At 39.9% G+C, this 20149-nt stretch overlaps 1 protein-coding gene and 1 long non-coding RNA gene across 5 annotated transcripts in view; one reads left to right on the top strand and one right to left on the bottom strand.

Moving 5' to 3' along the window:
- LOC119902610 (2-lysophosphatidate phosphatase PLPPR4-like) overlaps positions 1 to 12502 on the top strand; it is a 45097-nt gene extending 32595 nt beyond the window's left edge. For both annotated transcript variants that reach the window (XM_038718930.1, XM_038718932.1), the window contains exons 10-11: positions 1404 to 1560; positions 3544 to 12502. In XM_038718930.1, coding sequence (XP_038574858.1) covers positions 1404 to 1560; positions 3544 to 4625 — 1239 coding nt within the window. In that variant the 3' untranslated portion in view covers positions 4626 to 12502. The remainder of the gene's footprint in view (positions 1 to 1403; positions 1561 to 3543) is intronic.
- Positions 1191 to 19712, bottom strand: LOC119902611. Of its 3 annotated transcripts, XR_005444347.1 has the most exons (6): positions 19465 to 19712; positions 15407 to 15473; positions 15220 to 15307; positions 5177 to 5283; positions 3097 to 3710; positions 1191 to 1321 (listed from the first exon to the last, which is right to left on the bottom strand). It is a non-coding gene; the product is annotated as an uncharacterized LOC119902611 (long non-coding RNA). The 3 variants fall into 3 exon arrangements; XR_005444345.1 differs by lacking the exons at positions 15220 to 15307; positions 15407 to 15473 and having other exon boundaries at positions 19465 to 19678; XR_005444346.1 differs by lacking the exons at positions 15220 to 15307; positions 15407 to 15473 and having other exon boundaries at positions 3588 to 3710; positions 19465 to 19621.
- Between the last annotated feature and the right edge of the window lie 437 nt (positions 19713 to 20149).

Genomic DNA, 20149 nt, shown 5'->3' on the forward strand with positions numbered 1-20149 from the left:
TCACTTTTCTTTTCTTTTTAAGAAAGTGCTAGCATTAGGTTTTGAGTTAAAGTCTGAGAATGTGGGTTTTCAGGCTGCTGGCAGGACTTGGTGTCAGTCTTTCCCCTGAAGGAACACCGGATTGTCTGGGTTGAATTTTAGGTGATGCCTTGGCAGATATCTACCAGGCAAGCAGTGATGCATGATTTCCCCAATCTTATTGTCCGATTGGGGAAATTTGAGGAATATTTGGGTGTCGTCCAACAGTTGTCATGCGTCAGGAAGCCCTATCGCTTCACTTTTGAACACTAAAGGTAGGCTTATGATTATATATATAAGTTACGTACATTTGGCAAGTAACATTACTTAACCTGCAGTAAGTAACCGTATTTTAGGGCAAACTACGATCTTTTCCTAAACCTAACAAAGTAGTTTTGGTGCCTAAAACTAATAAAATTACACCTCTTCACAACGTTAACCACTAGTTTTATTTTGAAGGTCAAACAGGACGTAGTATATTTATTGATACCTTGACTGTGTAGCCCTACACGTCAGAAAACGATGCAAAAGTGGTACCGAGGGCCTTAAAAAGCGACGCCCAGAGTGCATGACAGCAGCAAGTGTCCTCGGTTAGAGCCAGAAAAGGAGAGGGCCCAGGACGTAGCCTTGTGGAACCCCTGTTCCTTCATGGCTTAGACATTGATCCTTTTAATGTGATCTAGTCGGGATGCAATCAGATCTATGGTTGATCTTTTAAGTAATTTATTGAGTCCCATGTTCCCAAACATATAATATAGTTGTTCCACCTTCTTAAATGTGATGTTTGCCTGCTTTTCTCTGTTTCATATTGATTGTAAATTAAATGTGATTCGCTGTGAGAGACAGTAAGAAATTTGAAGGCATCTCTTTGGGTTCTGATAAGTTATGAAGGCCATTTGTCATTATTTTGAACATTTTACAGAGCAAACATTGAATCCATTAATTAACAAAAGAAGGTACAGAAAGAATTGTGGTTTGGCAAAACAATGTTACTGGATTTTTGCTGAAACTCCAGAGCTGTGAACAAAACTTGAGCTTACAAATAAACTTGTCATTTATGTTCTATAATCCATTTTATTACACTTACATCTTCTCCTTGGTAGCAAGGCGATTGAAAAATATTTGAAAAGACAGAAAAATAAGCCTGTTTGCTCAAACGTGACCACTAGCACTTTGTAACATGATCAGGAATTTATTTTAGTCACCATAAAATTGTATAATTTCAATACTGCATGCTTTGCGGATAGCGGCCCTTCATAGCCTTTTTGTTAAAAGGCTCCCAGTTGTAAAAGTAGCACTCCACCTACGAGAAGAGTAGATGATGTGTAAGTATCTCAGCAGCAAATTTTGTAATAGCTCATATTTCGCTCATCCCCCTATTTCAGGTGATAGCCTTATCCAAACAGCAGGGTCTGCTTCACTCAGCTCGTTCAGAGGATGGTGGCAGCACTGTCAGCTGCACCGGATCCATTCGGTACCGAGCACTGACGGACCAGGACCCATCACCACCCGCCTCCACCACCGGAGCAGTGGGAGGAGGAGGTCTGTACTGCTAGAGTCATATATATTTCTGGTGTGTGGTAAAACATAAGCACTTCAATTTAAATGCACTACATATAAGATGAATCATTACTACATAAATCATTAGTCTAATTACCATGAACATATGAGCCATCCACAGAGAAGACTGGCCGTCTTAACAGCCCTCTACCCTCTACATTATGACACAAAAACGAAGAGGGCAGCTCAACCAATGGCATGGAGATAACATTTTATGGCAGTGATCCAGTATAGTGGAAGGAATGAGCAGAACAGGTCAAAATATTTCTCTCCTTTTAACAGGAAGAAGAAATATTCACAGGTAGGAGGAGGATCTCAGTTTTTACAGAGCTGGTATAAAAAATCTTTTCCATAAATCTCAAAAGACAAAAAGACAATTATCAATGAATGTATCTACTAACCAATATTGTGTGTGGGTGTCCAAAGCCTAATATATCTCATTCCTCTGTGCCTTCGAGCTCCATTATTGTCCAAAAACTATTAACACATCTTCTTTAATTACCACAAACATAAATATCATAGTTTATTTTGACTTTTGCACCAAATGCTCTCTAGAGCAGCAAATGTCTAGTGTGTAATATTTAGGATTTATTGACAGAAATGCAATATAATATCTATAACTATGTTTTGAATGGTGTGTAAAGACCTTACATAATGAACCATTGTGATTTTATTACCTTAGAATGAGACATTTCTATCTACATACACTGCGGGTCCTCTTACATGTTGCGCCGCCTTGTTTCTACAGTAGCCCAAGCTGCTCTACAGAGCACATTTCGGCACTACGTTAAATACATACAAGGAGGAGGAGCGGTGACTGAGCTGTTAGTTGCAATTCACAACCCTCACCACTAGAGGCCACTAAAACCTACACACATAACCTTTAATCCACAGCGGAAAATAGTCCCCAATAAATGTACTATTTCCTCCTGTTTGATTAACATTTGCTAAAAACTAGTTTTACTGAGACTTCTATTAAACTATATTTGTTAGGGGAAGTAAGGAAATCACAAAGTATTGAGAGATGGACTGGCAATTGCTGATTTTTCTCTTTTCATGGGACTTCTTGGCACTAACAAAAACATAGTTTTACCATCCTCGAAAAGAAAAGTTCAGGGAAACACACTTTCCCAGAATCAGACAAGTGATGGATATCAATGTCCGTCCTGCGTCTCCCTCACTGTTATACACCTTGGAGCATTTACTTAGGCTTTACACATATACTAGAAGTTTGGAAAGGGGCTAGCTTAGTTCTACACAAGACTAAATAAGGTCTCGACAGGATGAAGAATAGCAAGGAGTGGGACCTAATTAGGGCTGCATCTATCGATTATTTTAGTAATCGAGTATTCTACAGATTATTCCATCGATTCATTGGGTAATCACGTAAGATTTACTTTTGCTTGGTACCCTGATGTGTAACTTATCACGGTCATATCACGGTACAACCCAAACTCACAGGCTAACCAGTTGAACAGTAACAAATGCACGTTTATACAGCTAAGAATTGTGCCTTACCTTTGCTACCCTGAAGCGTTGCTGTCGTACTGTTGTGGTAGGCTGCTTCTGTTTTATAGTAGACACCCTGAACAGAGCTGTGGTTTTCTTTTAGCTAGAAAATAATCCCAAACTTTGGACGTCTTTTTCTCTGGCCTGTCTCTTCTTCGTCCCTCACCATTTTCTTTCTCTTCCTCCACTTTTGCGATCAGCGGCATCAAATCACATCATCTTCGCTTGTGCACAGCGTAAGCGCTTTGTGCGACAGTAATAATCATCCATGCTAAACAGTACACTGTATATAGTATAAACCAAGCATCGATGAGGTTTTTGATTTTCTTGAAGACCTCAATGTGGCAGTCCCAGCATTATAGGCACCTTTGCATTTATAGGAAACGCAAAATGATGATTCTGATTCTTAGTAGTACAAGATAATTACTGAGTGATTAATTTGCCTTGTTCTTTTAGGAGGTCTGGAAAGATCTGGCAGTATAGTCCGTGTTGAAGCTCACCCAGAGTCCAGATCAAACAAACCAGTGGTAAGACCTCCAAGCACAGACGGAAGTGGCTCCTGGCGATGGAAACCTCCAGACCAACGAGCTTCGCTCCGACAGTCTGCTTTCACCCTCAATGACCTGAACAGACACACAGACAGCTGTGATTCACTACGGGATGGAGGGTCAGTGGATGGGCGGAGGAGCGTGACAGGGACTGAATCGGAGAGCGAAGGGGGAGGAGATGGAGGAATGGGAGGGGGAGGAGGAAGTGTATACTCAAACCACCCACATGTTGTACACCCTTTACATCCCTTACATCCCAATAATCCCAACAACATCCAGTCCCACAATTTTAACCCCAACAATCCCAATAATCCTAACAACATGCAGTCCCACAATTTTAACCCCAACAACCCCAATAATCCCAACAACATCCAGTCCCACAATTTTAACCCCAACAATCCCAACAACATCCAGTCCCACAATTTTAACCCCAACAATCCCAACAACATGCAGCACCCCAGTTTCAACCCCAACAATCCCAATAATCCTAATTTTAATAATACTCACTTTAACTTCAACCCCAACTCTACTAACTCCAACATGCAGTATACCCCCACTGCCACCTTTGCTCCTCCCTTCCACCCCCACCCTCAGACCATCACCACCATCAGGGTGACCCCGGTGGAGGGAACGGCCACCAGCAGCGACGGCGGCTCAGACTGCCAGTCGGTTGCCTCGTCAAGTCGTGAGTCGACCCTGAGGAGGAAGAGTGGCTCCCACATGGCCCACGTCCCGGATCGAGGGCCCACCCCCGACCTCCATAACAACCACCGCCCCTGTGACGACAGCAACCGCCTCGACAATGAAAGCACCAACCGTTTTCACGAAAACCTTCGAAGTTTTCAAGAAAACCCCATCCACCCTAACCACCCCAACAGGCAGTTACAGGGGATGTTTGGCCGTCCCAGCCCAACCCCCCCGCCTACCTTACCCCGGCCTATCCTGACTCACACTCCGCCACCGTCTCTAGGGTTGGCCTATAAAGAATGACACATTTAGTGTTAAGTTCATGTGTCCCACTTGACCAGTACAAATTTCAATGGAGATGCTGCATGTGCCATACAGGACTTTGGAAATTTGGTTAAATCAATCCACCATTGAGGGTCGGCCAATAAAGGGATGGCCAAAAATGTGTTAGTCTCATACACAACCTCTCACCTGGCCAGTTAGGGCACAATAAATGGCCAATTGTGTCCCTGATGGTTTAGTACCCAACTGGATAAAAGTTGTTTCTTACTATGAAACGTACTGTAGGCTTATTAAAACCTATTTGCAATAGGTTCATGATCAACCTTTGGGTCACAAGCCACACAGAGTACAAACACAATTAGCCCTGCCCCCGATGTCCAACCGGCCAATAAAAAAGGACTATAGTGAAGGGCCACAATATGAGGGGTGAGTTTGATTAAAGATTTTTTTCTTCTTTTTTTAATCTCGGATTGCTGGGTACACCAGTCAGTTTTTTGTAAATGTAATATATTGAGTGCACTTGCTTCATAGGCCCATAATGAACTAAATAAACTGCGGTCCCTTTGACTCACTCAGAAGGAGAGACTCCAGTGTCCTCGATCTGTCCCATAGCTCCTTGCCAGCAAGGATGGATTCAGCCTAATGACTCTGCCCCCCTTTCCTCTGACTCCCAGGTCAGCTGCAAATGGGAAAAAAGAAACAAAAAACATTCTTATCACAACATTTATACATACAGTATATTCTCAGCTTTCATCCTGTTGTCAAATGCAGGTTAACAATATTGATATATAAACTTTGCTAGTAATCACATGTCATTAGATGGAAATTTGCATTCAAAGCCCATAACTGTGCTGTGTTTGTACATAACAACTGTGGGTGGCCACAGTGGAAATTAAACCCACACTCTTAATTGTGTCTGGGCTTATGAGTCCCTTTTGGGCAATAACAGTATCTCTTAGTTCATGGTGGTATTGTGTTTGTGTTGGATGAACAATATCAATATCATGGTACATACATTGTGTTTAAATATAGTAAAACAAGCGCTCTATTTTTTACATGCTGTGTTTTAATGATGTGCAGTATATGAATTATCCTTACTATGTAGTAGCTGTACTATACACCGGCACAGCATGTGAATCATCTGAACAAACAGACCACACACAAGTCCAAAGACTGAAGGAAGTTATGCATTTTATTTTCTTTGTTAGGTTAATTTTATCAACTCATCAGCATTACTGTATGGGTGCAATTACGCTTGAGTTTTAGGGCAACTGTTAGGACAAAAGGACTCTAATCTGTGGATGAAGTTGCGATATTTGTTGCAATGTTATGCGATAAAGTTGTATTGGTCATTATTTGATGAGGATAGTCCTGATTTTACAAAATAAAAGGCAAAATAATAAAATGTAATTAAGAAAGTACAATATTACAAGAATACAATCGTACCTTTACAACAAAGTCATGACAATACTTGAAGTTTTTAAAAACAAAGTCACATTAGAAGGAAGTTATAATTTTGAGGAGAAATAATAATGTATTTTACAAGAATTTAGTAAAAAAATTTTAAAAGAAAAGTGTAATTTCTATGAAAAATTAGATAATTTACAAGAATTAAGTTATTACTGTACAAGGAAGTCATAACATTACAAGAAGTTCATAATTTTGAGAAACTGTCATACCATTACAAGACAAAAGTAGTAATATGAAAAAAGTCAGCATTTCGAGAAACACTGTACATTTTTTCAATGTTTTAGCATCGTCCACATACATTTTAGACGTGACTGTAGAACTTTAGATCCTCACCAACCCTCGGTTCGCCGTATAGGCCAACAGGCTGCTCTTCTGTTTATTACAATAGAATATAATATAAAAATATGATAAAACTATGCCTTTATTTGAGTGTTAAACATTATTTTGTGAACAACTAAATTGTCATATTACTTTTTGCATGTACACTAACAACTTTATTCTTATAACATGACTTTTTCCTCACTAATTTATTCTCCCCCTAACAGTGGCCCAATTACTCACTTGTAGCGTAATATTCCTCACTAACTTTGCTTTGGTGTTTTGCATGTGTGGTTGAATTCATAAAGTATAAAACATTCTGACATTTCCATTCTCCATGGATGTTGGAGAAAAAAAAATCGAATTTTTTACTTTTTAAATGTTCTGTTTACTGATTACCAGACACAACACACCATTTGAACAACAAGTCCTCCAGCCTTAACGACAACATAGGTCGTTTTATCCACGCCTCCCAAAACGACACATAACGTTTCCTGAATTAGCACCACTACAGGTGGCGTTTGGCCATCCCTACTAAAACAACACATATGAGTGTCAACTACGTTACGTCAGTCATGTGACCTTAGTCGCACAACATTAAGCACGTAGTTAACGTTGTGAAGGGGTCGCAGTCTGGTTAGGTTTAGGCAAGTACTTGTGTAGGTTTAGGGAAACGTTGTGGTTTGAGTTAAAGTAAATACATTACCTAAGTTATTCAACTTAAAACTCTAAATAACTCCACATTTACTTGCTATGATGTTCTCCTGAGTGAAAGTCCGGCGTTTGACCCCATCCTACCTCCTTATGGGCCTGTGTCCACCAAAGCTTTTTTTTTCCTGAGGCCAGAGTCTTTTTTCAATTCAGTGCAATGGGAGCGCCGAATATTGGCGCTCCCATTTGTTGTCCCAGTTGTTCAACTTTGGGGAAAATGCAGCGCTCGTCACCGTCACTTTTTACCCAGCCGTCCAATCACAGTGGAGGAGGGGCGGGACAAACACCACACGGAGCATTCTCAGCTCTTGAACCAAACGATGGTGCTCGCCAAGGTGTTTCCTCTTCCACAAAATCTCATGAACCCGTGTCTGACCCCTCACTATACATGGTTCAACCTTCTCTCCATGCACAGCAAGGGCCAGAGCAGGTACTCTCTACTTTATGGTGACATTTTTGTATCCAGTAAAATGAGGTGGCCTACTTGCAATACATCACTTCCACAGATGTATCATAGCAACCTCCCCCCGTGCCTCCAAAGCGCATCCTAGCGCTCCCAGCTAGGAGTCATCAAAAGAGCAGCTGCCGTTTTCAGTTGGCAAAAAACGCTTTGGTGGACACTAGCACTAAGGCGTTTCTACCTATTTATAATACGTCACCTGACTTCCTCCTTTGCTAACATTGTACGGCCACAATAAACTCAAAAATGGGTCGTAATAACGTGCTGCTCAAACGGACTATTTAGTTGTTTTTTACTGGTGAGGACAGTTTCCATTTGGACTATTCAACAGAAATGTCTGATCATTTTTTCTTAGCCTAGTGTTTACATTCTTTGTTTAACTTAGTGCCCAAGTGCCACCAAAGAAAAGTCGTGTGGCTGTGGGCTAGCCACATAGATATACTGTGTTACTGCAGGACTGTAATGACTGAGCAGTCAGTGTATATTGATGGAAATCTGCCTGGGAACACAAAGATCCTCATGTTTGGATTATGTATAATTAAAGGAAGCACAATTACTACATCTTGAGGACAGATTACAGAACACAGTGAATATTTATAGCTGTGTACATATCTATATAATTTCTGCAAACTCCCACTTCTGGTCTCTTTGCTAATTGAGTTTGTAGGTGCAGGGCCATGATATTGTTGCTGGAGATGATGCTGCTGCTGCTAATGGCATTGTAAAGAGCTATTAATGTGTTGATACGTTTTTAATGGAGTGCACAATAGCTGAGTGGACAGAATGTGTATTGTAATCCTCTCAACATTTATTATAGGGAGTATTTTAGTTAAACAAGCCGATAAATCAAGATATATGGTTGAGTGTGACAGATTCAGAGACTTTTTAATTGCTACTCATTTCCCTTACATGTGTTGGTGTGACTCATTTTCTTTTCTAAAGAATGGACACAGTTGAATAAGACGTAGAGCTTGCAAGCAACTGGTCAACAAAAACATTGATATGTTTGATGAAAACTGTTGAAGGCAGACGGTTTCTGTGCCCATTCTTGTGGTTTATAATGGTATATTCTATGCTGTATTCTATTTTTGCTTGTGTTAGTATTAAATTTAGCTGGAAGTTTGGAGAGAACAGAAAGTAAGTAGCAGGTGTGAACGTTTCGAGTGGTATACAAGCTGTAGATGGTAAGATTACGTATTACGTATTACCTGTAAACACTGTAATGAACACTGAATTTGCTGACGTCACGAAAAGCTAACAGCTATGTTTTGAGTAATGGAGACAATATTTTGATATTGTTTTTTTCCTTTTTTTTTTTTTTTTTTTTAAGTGTAGAAGGTTTATGTATGCTAAGGGCAATCTTATTGTACTAGTCCAGACTAAGAATTACTTGGCTACATACTTCACCCTATACAATTTTAGTGAGGTCTGGAAAACAAAATGCTGAACAGGGTTTCAGACTAACTTTTACACCGCCACAAAATTTAGGTGCACTTTCAGCGCCATAACAGTTTACTCTAACCTTCTGTCATTTCCTATACACTTCGATAGTTATGTAAATGACTGTAAACAGGAACAGCTACAGGTAAAAGTTGAATGTTGAACTGTGATTGGTCGGCTTGGTAGCATCGGATTTCCTCCAAGCTCACAGGAAGTGCTCCATGCTTTGAAGCCAGTTTTACAAGCTGCTGTGAAATGGTGGATATTTTCTTTTAAGCATCACAACCTGACGCGAAATCAGAATTTGGAAAGGCTAGAAGAGCCGCACAATTATTATTTTAGCGCAAGTTAGCGGAGGGCTAAACCAGGAAGTCAAACAGTGGAAACTAGAAACCCCACCACCAACTAGTGTTTTGGCAGTTTAACTGCAGAGCAACACAGACACTAACACACAAGTATAAATGCGAGAGTACGTGCGTTGCCGACGCCATAGGTTCCGGCATCCAGTCACTATAGGAGTATAAATCCAGCGCCCCTTCTCTGCTTTCGATTGGCTCTCACCTTCTTCCACGAGTTTTAAATCTAAATCAAATCAATAGTGTGACAACCCTTTGCCTCAGCGTCAGTTCTTCTAGATAAACTTGCGCATAGTTTTTGAAGGAACTCTGCAGGTAGGTTGGCCCAAACATCTTGGAGAACTCCAAACAGTAGTTCTGTGGATTCAGGCAGCCTCACTTGCCTCTCTCTCATCATGACAGACTTGATGATGTTGAGATCTGTGTGGGGCCATACCATCACTTCCAGGACTCCTAAGGTAGTTCTTATTGACTTCGCTGTATGTTTGGGGTCGTTGTCATGCTGCAGAATAAATGGGGGGCCAATCAGATTGCAGCATTGAGGAGACCCTTCCTTCTGACCACATTCCTAACTCCATTTGCAGAAAATGCAGCTTTAAACTTGCAAGGAACCTCCATCGTGGTTCCCTTCTGCCTGCAGACACTCATTCTTATACTGCTCTCCTGCCCTTTGGCGTACAACCTCTGCTGCAGCCTAATATTTCAAATTTTGACTTATCAGTCCAGAGCACCTGCTGCCATTTTTCTGCACCCCAGTTCCGGTGTTTCTATAGTTGAATTTTGTGGCCTTGTCTCCATGTCGTAGGCTATTTGGTGGCAAGTCTTTCATATAGGCTTTTTCCGAATAGACGTCTCCAGACAGTAAAATGGTGTATCAGGCTCCCACTGTTTTTTGTAGCTCTGAGCTGAAGGCATTGCTGGACTTCAGATTGTGAAGGGAAGTAAGCATGATGTTTCTTTCATCTGCTGCAGGCACACCTGGAAACCCTTTCTGGTTTGAAATGTCTTCCTGGGAGAGACCTTGCTGATGCAGTATTACTTACTATCTTGTTGCTGTGCTCAGTCTCACGGTGGTGAATGACTTTTGACAGTAAACCGTCTTCAGCAGCTTTACCTTGGTAGCTGAGTTTGGCTGTTCCCCTTCCAGTTGTTTTCCTCCTACACAGCTGTTTCTGTTGCACTTGTTTCACCTGTAGGTGTAGCACCTGTTTGGTATAATTGTTTAATCATACCCCTGACGATATGCCTACAAAATCCCTGACTTTGTACAAGTGTGAATTGGAGAATTTATGCTGTTTTGAAGGCAATGGGTGGTCAAATATTGATTTGATTTTTCTTCTGTTCACTAACTTTGTATTTTGTTAACGTGACTATATTTGAAAGCATTATTTACATAACTTACTTAAATTCTTACAGTATTTTTTTCCACACCTGCCTAAAACCTTTGAAAAGTATCGTATCAACAAAAATGTTTGCTGGACCAGTGCTGAATGTTATTCAAGAGAGCAGCTAGAGCTGAACAACTAATTAAGCTATAGAACACATTTTTAACAATTTCATAACAAGTTCTGTGAAGTGAAATAATTACTTTATTATAAGACAGTTGATTTTGACAGCCATAAAAACATCAATCATCAATCAAATTTAGTCAGCTGTTGCTAATTAATGTTAATTCCTGGAGTCGGATCACTACAAAATGACTAAAACAAACATTTCTGGCCAAAATGCTCTCTGCATGCTAGTGTCTGTATTCTTTACGTTCAGACAAACTAGCTAAGGAAAATAGATAAAGTGCCATGGACAGGTGTTTTAATTGTCTACGCATAACCCACCTGTTAACCAAAGCTGCTTTACCTACCCAAACCATTTGCAAATTTATTCTTATGACAAACACACGTAAATTGCAGGATACAGTTGTGTTATAATTGTAACACAATCATGAGGAATGTAATAAATATAATAATTCTATAATATTCCCATAAAAAATCATTATTTTTGCATACAAATCTGTGCGTACATTTTGTTTCCAGCACATTTAACATGAATACTGTGATACAGTAAGACAGTCCTTTTAATAAGATAAATATCTCATACACAAATGTTTTATCCCTTTGTATGTCTTGGAGACAGAGAAGTATATTTTAATATGATAGATGTTAAGGAATGTGGTTTTAATAAATGTTAGAGAAATGTTAGAAATTTTTCTAATTTGATGTAAAAGACATGTCAGTGGAGTATAATTTCAAATATTACTAATATCAAAAAGTATTTTAAACTGAATATCATAGTTTGAAAATTATACGTTGAGTATAACGGCAAAGATGGCGGTTATCCCGCCCCTCCCGCTGCTGATTCTATTCATGTAGTTTTTATGTCCCGGTGACCTGTGAAAGTGCAGTTCTGGCTCACTCCCCATTTATTCAGATAGGAGCCTGGTCTTGTTAGTCCGAAATAGCTGCCCGGAAGCGTTGCAAAGATGGCTGCCGAGTGGCACAACTTGCCTAAAAGGACATTGATAACACTTATACGTTATGCCCCAGTACGTCAAGTGTGGACCATACCGTTTTCCTCTAAATCAAATGATTGTCACACAGAGATTGGTATGTAGATGTGTTCAGGGCGGGAGTCTTATCAAGCAAGTTTGTTACAGATCTGTGCATGTACACTGAAATTAGAACTTCCTGTTTCATGGTGAAACATTGATGTTTGACGCCACGGCCTTCGATGAAAACTCACAGCACAACTTTTCATCGCCAGTGTCGAGTGGATTAACTACGTAGAGGAGTTTGTTAAAGTACGGAGCCTGTAAATGATAAATAATGCACTAAAATTGCACTTTCAATTAAAAATGGCTTCAACAGGCTCTTCGTGTATTTTTGGGATGATTTGGTAAAATTTTTGTGCATCTAGGTCAAACGTGTGCGCAAGACCAATTTGACACGCGTTTTCGCCAGATATGACATGCTTGCAAAGTTTTGTGTGTTTTTGAGCACATTTAGGCCTCCAACACATGATTTACTTTTCCAGATACAGTGGGGAGAACAAGTATTTGATACACTGCTGAAGTTTTCCTACTTACAAAGCATGTAGAGGTCTGTAATTTTTATCATAGGTACACTTCAACTGTTAGAGACGGAATCTAAAACAAAAATCCAGAAAATCACATTGTATGATTTGTAAATAATTCATTTGCATTTTATTGCATGACATAAGTATTTGATACATCAGCAGAACTTAATATTTGGTACAGAAACCTTTGTTTGCAATTACAGGGATCATACGTTTCATGTAGTTCTTGACCAGGTTTGCAAACACCGCAGCAGGGATTTTGGCCCACTCCACCATACAGACCTTCTCCAGATCCTTCAGGTTTCGGGGCTGTCGCTGGGCAATACGGACTTTCAGCTCCCTCCAAAGATTTTCTGTTGGGTTCAGGTCTGGAGACTGGCTAGGCCACTCCATGACCTTGAGGTGCTTCTTACGGAGCCGCTCCTTATTTGCCCTGGCTGTGTGTTTGGGGTCGTTGTCATGCTGGAAGACCCAGCCACGACCCATCTTCAATGCTCTTACTGAGGGAAGGAGGTTGTTGGCCAAGATCTCGCGATACATGGCCCCATCCATCCTCCCCTCAATACGGTGCAGTCGTCCTGTCCCTTTGCAGAAAAGCATCCCCAAAGAATGATGTTTCCACCTCCATGCTTGACGGTTGGGATGGTGTTCTTGGGGTTGTACTCATCCTTCTTCCTCCAAACACGGCGAGTGGAGTTTAGACCATAAAGCTCTATTTTTGTCTCATCAGACCACATGACCTTCTCCCATTCCTCCTCTGGATCATCCAGATGGTCATTGGCAAACTTCAGACGGGCCTGGACATTCGCTGGCTTGAGCAGGGACCTTGCGTGCGCTGCAGGATTTTAATCCATGACGCCGTAGTGTGTTACTAATGGTTTTCTTTGAACTGTGGTCCCAGCTCTCTTCAGGTCATTGACCAGGTCCTGCTGTGTAGTTCTGGGCTGATCCCTCACCTTCCTCATGATCATTGATGCCCCACGAGATGAGATCTTGCATGGAGCCCCAGACCGAGGGAGATTGACCATTGCGCCAACAGTTGTTGCCTTCTCACCAAGCTGCTTGCCTATTGTCCTGTAGCCCATCCCAGCCTTGTGCAGGTCTACAATTATATCCCTGATGTCCTTACACAGCTCTCTGGTCTTGCCCATTGTGGAGAGGTTGGAGTCTGTTTTAATTGAGTGTGTGGACAGGTGTCTTTTATACAGGTAACGAGTTCAAACAGGTGCAGTTAATAGAGGTAATGAGTGGAGAAGAGGACGGCTTCTTAAAGAAGAACTAACAGGTCTGTGAGAGCCGGAATTCTTACTGGTTGGTCGGTGATCAAATACTTATGTCATGCAATAAAATGCAAATGAATTATTTAAAAATCTCACAATGTGATTTTCTGGATTTTTGTGATACAAATTACTTCAAAATTACAGACCTCTACATTCTTTGTAAGTAGGAAAACCTGCAAAATCAGCAGTGTATCAAATACTTGTTCTCCCCACTGTATTTATATTTAAGGCCTCTTTTATGTTTTGATGGAAAAGAAACATTTGCTGAGCCTTGCCTTGATATGGTGTAGCGTAAATGAGAATGTCTTTTTGCAATTCAAAACTTTTGGATTATAGCTTATTAAGAAATGTGTACAATCAACAGAGGATTGGCAGAGAAACGTCAAAGAATGTTTATATTCATAGCTTATGTTTTTAAAAGTATTCCGATTAAGAAGTGACACTGTCCCTTAATTTCTGCATTGGTGAATTTAAAATCATGGTTTCGCTAACAGATGTGTTATGAATGAAGATAACGAGAAGCTCAGCTTACATGAAAGAAGAGGAGATGTGATTTTAGGGGGCCTGTGAGAATTGAATTGGAGCACAGAACATATCCCAGAAGGCATCTGTGCTAAAATATGGTTTGAGTAAGGAGGAGGTACATTGTAATTTAAGTAGACACCACTTTTTGGAATTGTGCCATGTTTCAAACACGCACCCTTTAATATATAATCTGCTCACCTCTCTAACATCCCAATCAGTGATCATGGAAGAGCCTAAGAATGATAATTTTACTGAAAGAATGTCACTGCGCCTGATCATTACCGCCACAAAAATAGCCACAGGAAAACCTCCTTCTGCGCTTTGTTCTGTCTTTCTGACTGTCTAGTAAAGAGATGTTTTAATCTGCAGGTAACTCTAGTTGTATTGTATGATTTGCTATTACAGGAGTAAATATTCTATGAAAATCAGATGATATTTAGACCTCTCTGAAGCACATTGTCGTTAGCTAGCTGCATTGTAAACTTCAGCTAAAGTCTGGAAACCTCGAGCAAAATGTGTTTGCAGCCAAGCAAATTTCAATTCAGCCCTCGATGCTATTATATGAAATGATGACATGAAAACGTGTCGAACTAGCCGATGTTGAAGGCAGTCTCGTTTGGGAATGCTACAGGTGATAAACTAGTAAAAATATAGGTTGCAGCTCATTGGCTTACTTGCATACCTGTTGTTTGTTACGCTAGCAGCTACATAGCTAGCCTTCATACTACCTGCTACACAATGAACACGTGTTCATGGATTAAACCAGAAAGTTTGTTATAAAAATATGTATCAGATGAATGTGAATTATGTCATATTTCTAACGTTATTTTTGTCTTTTTCTTTCATTGAATCTCGATTGATTTGATATATACATACATATATGGATATTTTTGATTAGTGTATGTGAAAGATAACGTTTTATATCTTCTTGTCAAGTGTGTTGCTAATTTTCATGGCGACCATCTGCACTTTTATGGTCGGTATACCTTTCAGTTACTCCTATAGCCAGCCAAGAAGGAAATCTTACACTGACGTTGGAAGTCTGTAGTATTCTGCCGCTGCCGCTCGAGGATCCTGAAAGCAGTGATAAATGATTACACACTTATACTGCAAGTCAGCCGGGAAACCAACTGCTGAAATTCAGTTCATTTTCTACGACTTTCTGTGACTCACCGCTGTTGCCTCACAGCAGACAGGTCCAATCAGCTTCGCTGTAGGTTTCGTAAGCTCCTGCTACCGACTGATAGAGCAGGAAGCTGTTTAGTTTTCTCATCAGACGAAGGACTTGGGTACCAGTCCGGTAATTGCTCGCTCAATGTTGGAGTAAGGCATTTTTTAAGATTAAAATTGTTTTAAGGAATAATTCAACATTTGGGAACGACACATATTTGCTTTCTGTCCGAGAGTAATATGAAGAGATTGCTATCAGTCTCATATCTGTGCGTTAAGCTGGAATCAGATCGTGGTTAGCATAAAGACTGGAAGCAGAGGAAGACAGCTAGCCTGTTTCTGTCAAGACTTCAACAATACACCACCTCTAAAGCTATATCCACTAGGGTTGGGCCAATAGACGATGCCATCGTCCTTCGGCAAAGGCTGACAGACGGTCGATGGTTGAGCAGGCATAGTGATTGTTAAACCCCGCCCCCTGGGCAAAAAAAGAGAGAGTTTTAAACTGAAAACGATCTCCGTTCACACCAGCGTTTTAGCTGCGTATCAGAACTGATCGCCATCTATGTTCGAACGACTGAAAAATCTAGTGGCCGTTTACGAACACTGAGCATGAGAAGCCAATTGTCCACTCCGCAGTTGCAGAAGATTTGGCAAAAGAAGGAAGTAATACTAGAGAGAGACAAAGAACAGCAATGGCAGATAACCACAGCAGAGATGTATTTGCATGGACCAACAACGAGGTGGACTGAAAGTAACACGCGAGTACAAAGAGACTGTGGCGGCACAAAACACACTGGGAGTCGTTGCAAAGTAAATACAGCGACATGCACAGTACACGTGTTATTTACACAGAACAAAATATTTTAATAAAAACACCAAAACTAAAACTCTGTAGGTAGCATCGTGTTTATGCTTTGCATGACCAATAAGAGCCAATCAGGAAGCCAAATGTCAGTGTCTGTCATCGTCCTCCCTTTTCGCCTGTCCACACTAAAAACAAAAACAGGACAGCAGCGTTTTTCAAAGTTCTCCGTCTTAGGTGTTTGGATTTTCCGTTTCAGTCTGGACGGCAGGTGCAAACATAGCGAAAAGCCTGCGTTTTAAAAACCTGGTAGTGTGTCTGTAGCCTGAAGCTGACCGCTTGACTCTGAACACAAAGAGAAATATAAAAATGAAACTTCTCCAGACAGTTTCACGTGCAAACAGTTCTCCTGGAAAGAAAGCAAAAGTAGTGTATTTCCCACAATGTCGCCTTATTTCTTTAAGATGGTCAAGACAGTGGACCGTCCTGGAAGACTCTCCAGCAAGACTGTATCCGTGTTACTGGATTAAAATATTATACAGAACCGATTCTTTAACATTGTCGCGTTGGATTCCTGGTGAAGGTTTAGGTTTGTGTTCTTTTTCTATCAGATTTATTATCAGTTGAGCGACTAGCTGTTTATAATGATCAACGACAGAAAATGTTTGCTGTTTCTATTGCTGTAAATAGACATTTGTATCTTTATACTCATCAGTAAATCCTACGTGGGAACCCAGACTGATGGTTTGGGTTGTTAGCTCTGCGTGAAATGCTAATGTTTAGCATAGACTAAGAGACATCTTCAGCCAGGCCTGAAGCCGGTCCACCTCCAAGTCCATCCATCCACAACCTGACTGAACAGACACCGGTGTTCGGTCTGTAGCCCACTGATTTTGGGGCTGTAAATGGTATGTACTATTTAGTCTCCTGCCTGAAATGTTACTGTAATTAGATTTTAAACTCCATTTCTAGGTTTCAATGGGTTGACCCCAGGCCTCCCGTCTGTTTGGTACTGTTCAAGACTTCTAACATTTTGATATATGGTTCTAAAAAAGCTGCTGTCGTGTGAATATCTGGGTAATTTTCCACCGTTGTTTCATAATCCGGGATTTCATTTAGAAATGTCTCTTTGTATAAATGCACATTTGTTAATCCTGAAAGCCCCGCTGTCTCCTTTAGTCCTGTGAAGTTATATTTTTTAGGTTCGCGACCTGATGCTGATAGTTGTAGGGAAACTTGCACCAGCTGCAGTGACAGCTCTTCATTACAGCTCGGACCTGCTTTGCTTGCTGCGACTGTAACCCCAGCGTTTGGTGAGTTAGTGTTCTCTGCAGCAAAATGAGAAAAATGAAAACCCAAAACATTTAAGAGCAAAAAGCCTTTTGATGGAGACGTATATTCAGTGAGTATTTGTAGATTTCAGTATCTGTGTGGTCATTCTCAGTGGCTATGTTTACATGTACACTGTTCACACTCTGTGTCTTTTATCCATTGTACAGTGCATTTTTATTGAAGATGTGGTTTGTTCTTACAGGCAAAACCAACCAAAACCAGTGATTTGGCTTCAGAGTGTGCATGAGCTAGAAAAATCCCTGAAATTAATTTGTCCATCTGACTTTGTGTGTTGTCTTTACGTGTTAGCAGACGAATGCTAATTGCCATGCGAGTCAAAGCTTGCACTGTGTGCTTTGTCAGGACACCACGTCAAGACCTTAACTGGGATGTGTCTAAATAATGTGTACATGTAAAGATAGCTACTATCGAGTTGTCTGTGACTGCAACACTACGCTTCACATGAACCCACAGTCCGCTCCCGTTTGCCCTTCTTCACAGACCGGACAGACAACACAACTGTTGGATCGAGGAAACTTTACGAAGTACTGATCTGCTTTGGACTATAATGCTGTCATATGTGGTCCAGCAGGTTTATGTTGAAAGCTGACTGTAGTGTGGACGAGCGACCTTTGTGACTAATCTACTCAACTGTTCTATTTGAACTGACTCTGTGAACATGTACAACAGTGACAGTGTACTGATAATGGCAGACATCCTAAAGTTTCTGTTTTCCAGTGGTGTCTCTGTAACTAAATAAAAGTTTGATATTAAAAATCTGTCCGTCTGTTTGTACCCATTTCACTCTGGCTAGTTATCTAGAGAAAGAAGAAAGGATGGTGTGGTGGATGAAGTACTCAGTCTTTACTTAAGTACCTTACCGTAAAAACACTCTACTTTTATAAGTAAAAGTCCTGCATTAAAAAATATGACTTGATTAAAAGTAAAAGTACTCAATGCAGAATGGAAAATGTTTCCTGACTGTTATATATCATTACTATTACTCATGCATTCAAGTAAAGGCAGAATTTAAATTTTTTTCTCCATAAATCAATTCAAAACATTATTAAAAACAGTGAGAAATGTTGTCACAGTTGTCCAGAGCCCAAAGTGACACCTTCACAAAGCTTGTTTTGTCAGTCTAAACCTCAAAATTATTAAGATACATAAAAATAATCAAATTAAAAAGCAAATTTTCACATTTGTAACCTGGAACCATGAAATGTTTTACATTAAAAAGTACAATATTCCCCTCTGAGATGCAAGTGAAGTAGATTAAGAAGTAGAGTGGCATTAAAAGAAAATACTCAAGTAAAGTACAAATGCCTCATCGTAAAAAAATACTCTGTTTCAAGTAAAAGTACTACATTGAAAGTCTTAGTATAAGTATGTAAATATAATAATCAAGAAAAAGTAAGTATTAAAAATTTAATAACACAAAGCAGAATGTAAAATGTCCCCTGTGACGTTAAACTAGTATATCTTATATCATTAGATTAATATTACTCATGCATTAATTGTAGTAGTTGTTTCAGACATTCATTATGGATCAATTTGCTGATATTTTCCATTGTAAAAAAAAATATGAAAATAGTGAAAAATGTTTTCTCAATTGCCCTTCAAAGCTTGTTTTATCAGTCTAAACCTCAAAATGATAAAAAAAATAAATTAAAATAATGAAAAGGAAAAGCAGCAAATCTTCACATTTGTGAACCATGAAATGTTTTTACATGAAAAATGACAAACAATCATCAAAATAGTTCCCAATTAAATGTCTGTCAATCAACAAATGTTATAAATAAACTGTTGGGTAGTTTAAGTAAAACAAAACTGTGACATCCAGCTGCCGGCTGAAAACTGGTAACAGGGGGTTTGGGCCCAAATGCAGACACGAAGTCGGTACAGGTAGAGTACGAAAACTTACAGGTGATGTGGAGAGAGTCCAAAATACAACAGGTGAGTAATCCAAAAGTCCAGCGGAAAGTAAATCCACAAAACACAGGAGGCACAAGAGGCAATGGAGAACAATTGACTGAAAAACAGCAGAAACAGGAGAAACACTAACACAGGTGAGACCACTAAGCACAGGAAGTGAAACATGACAAGAGACTAAACTACAAACTAAAACAGGAAACATTAAGTTTACAGAAACAAAAGGGACAATGTCACAAAATAGAACATACACAAAACCAAGGAACACGGAGACAGAAAAACAAAACCAGAGCATTAGTGAAACCCAGAAACTAGAAAAGAAACACAGGAAGCAACTGAAAACACACCCAACCAACCAAACACCATGACAAACACGACATATTTTTTAAACTCTTCATATGTTTTGTGTGTAAAAAGCCTAATTTGTAAAGCTGTCAGCTTTCAGTGAAATAAAAAGTAGAATATTTGCCTCTGAGATGCAGTGGAGTAAAAGTAGAAAGTGGCATAAAAAGAAAATACTCGAGCAAAGTACAGATACCTCTAATTTCTACTTAGGTACTCAAGTAAATATATATACTTAATTACTGTCCACTACTGAAAGGTTTGGGAGAGAGAGAAGCAGATCAGAAGCTTGAGAAAAGAGAGAAATGTTACCATAGCACATCTATTACCCTGTT

The sequence above is a fragment of the Micropterus salmoides genome, unplaced genomic scaffold (genome assembly GCF_014851395.1).
Source record: "Micropterus salmoides isolate LMB-PRFRI ecotype aquatic unplaced genomic scaffold, ASM1485139v1 Ms_hic_scaffold_14, whole genome shotgun sequence".
Lineage (NCBI taxonomy): Eukaryota > Metazoa > Chordata > Actinopteri > Centrarchiformes > Centrarchidae > Micropterus > Micropterus salmoides.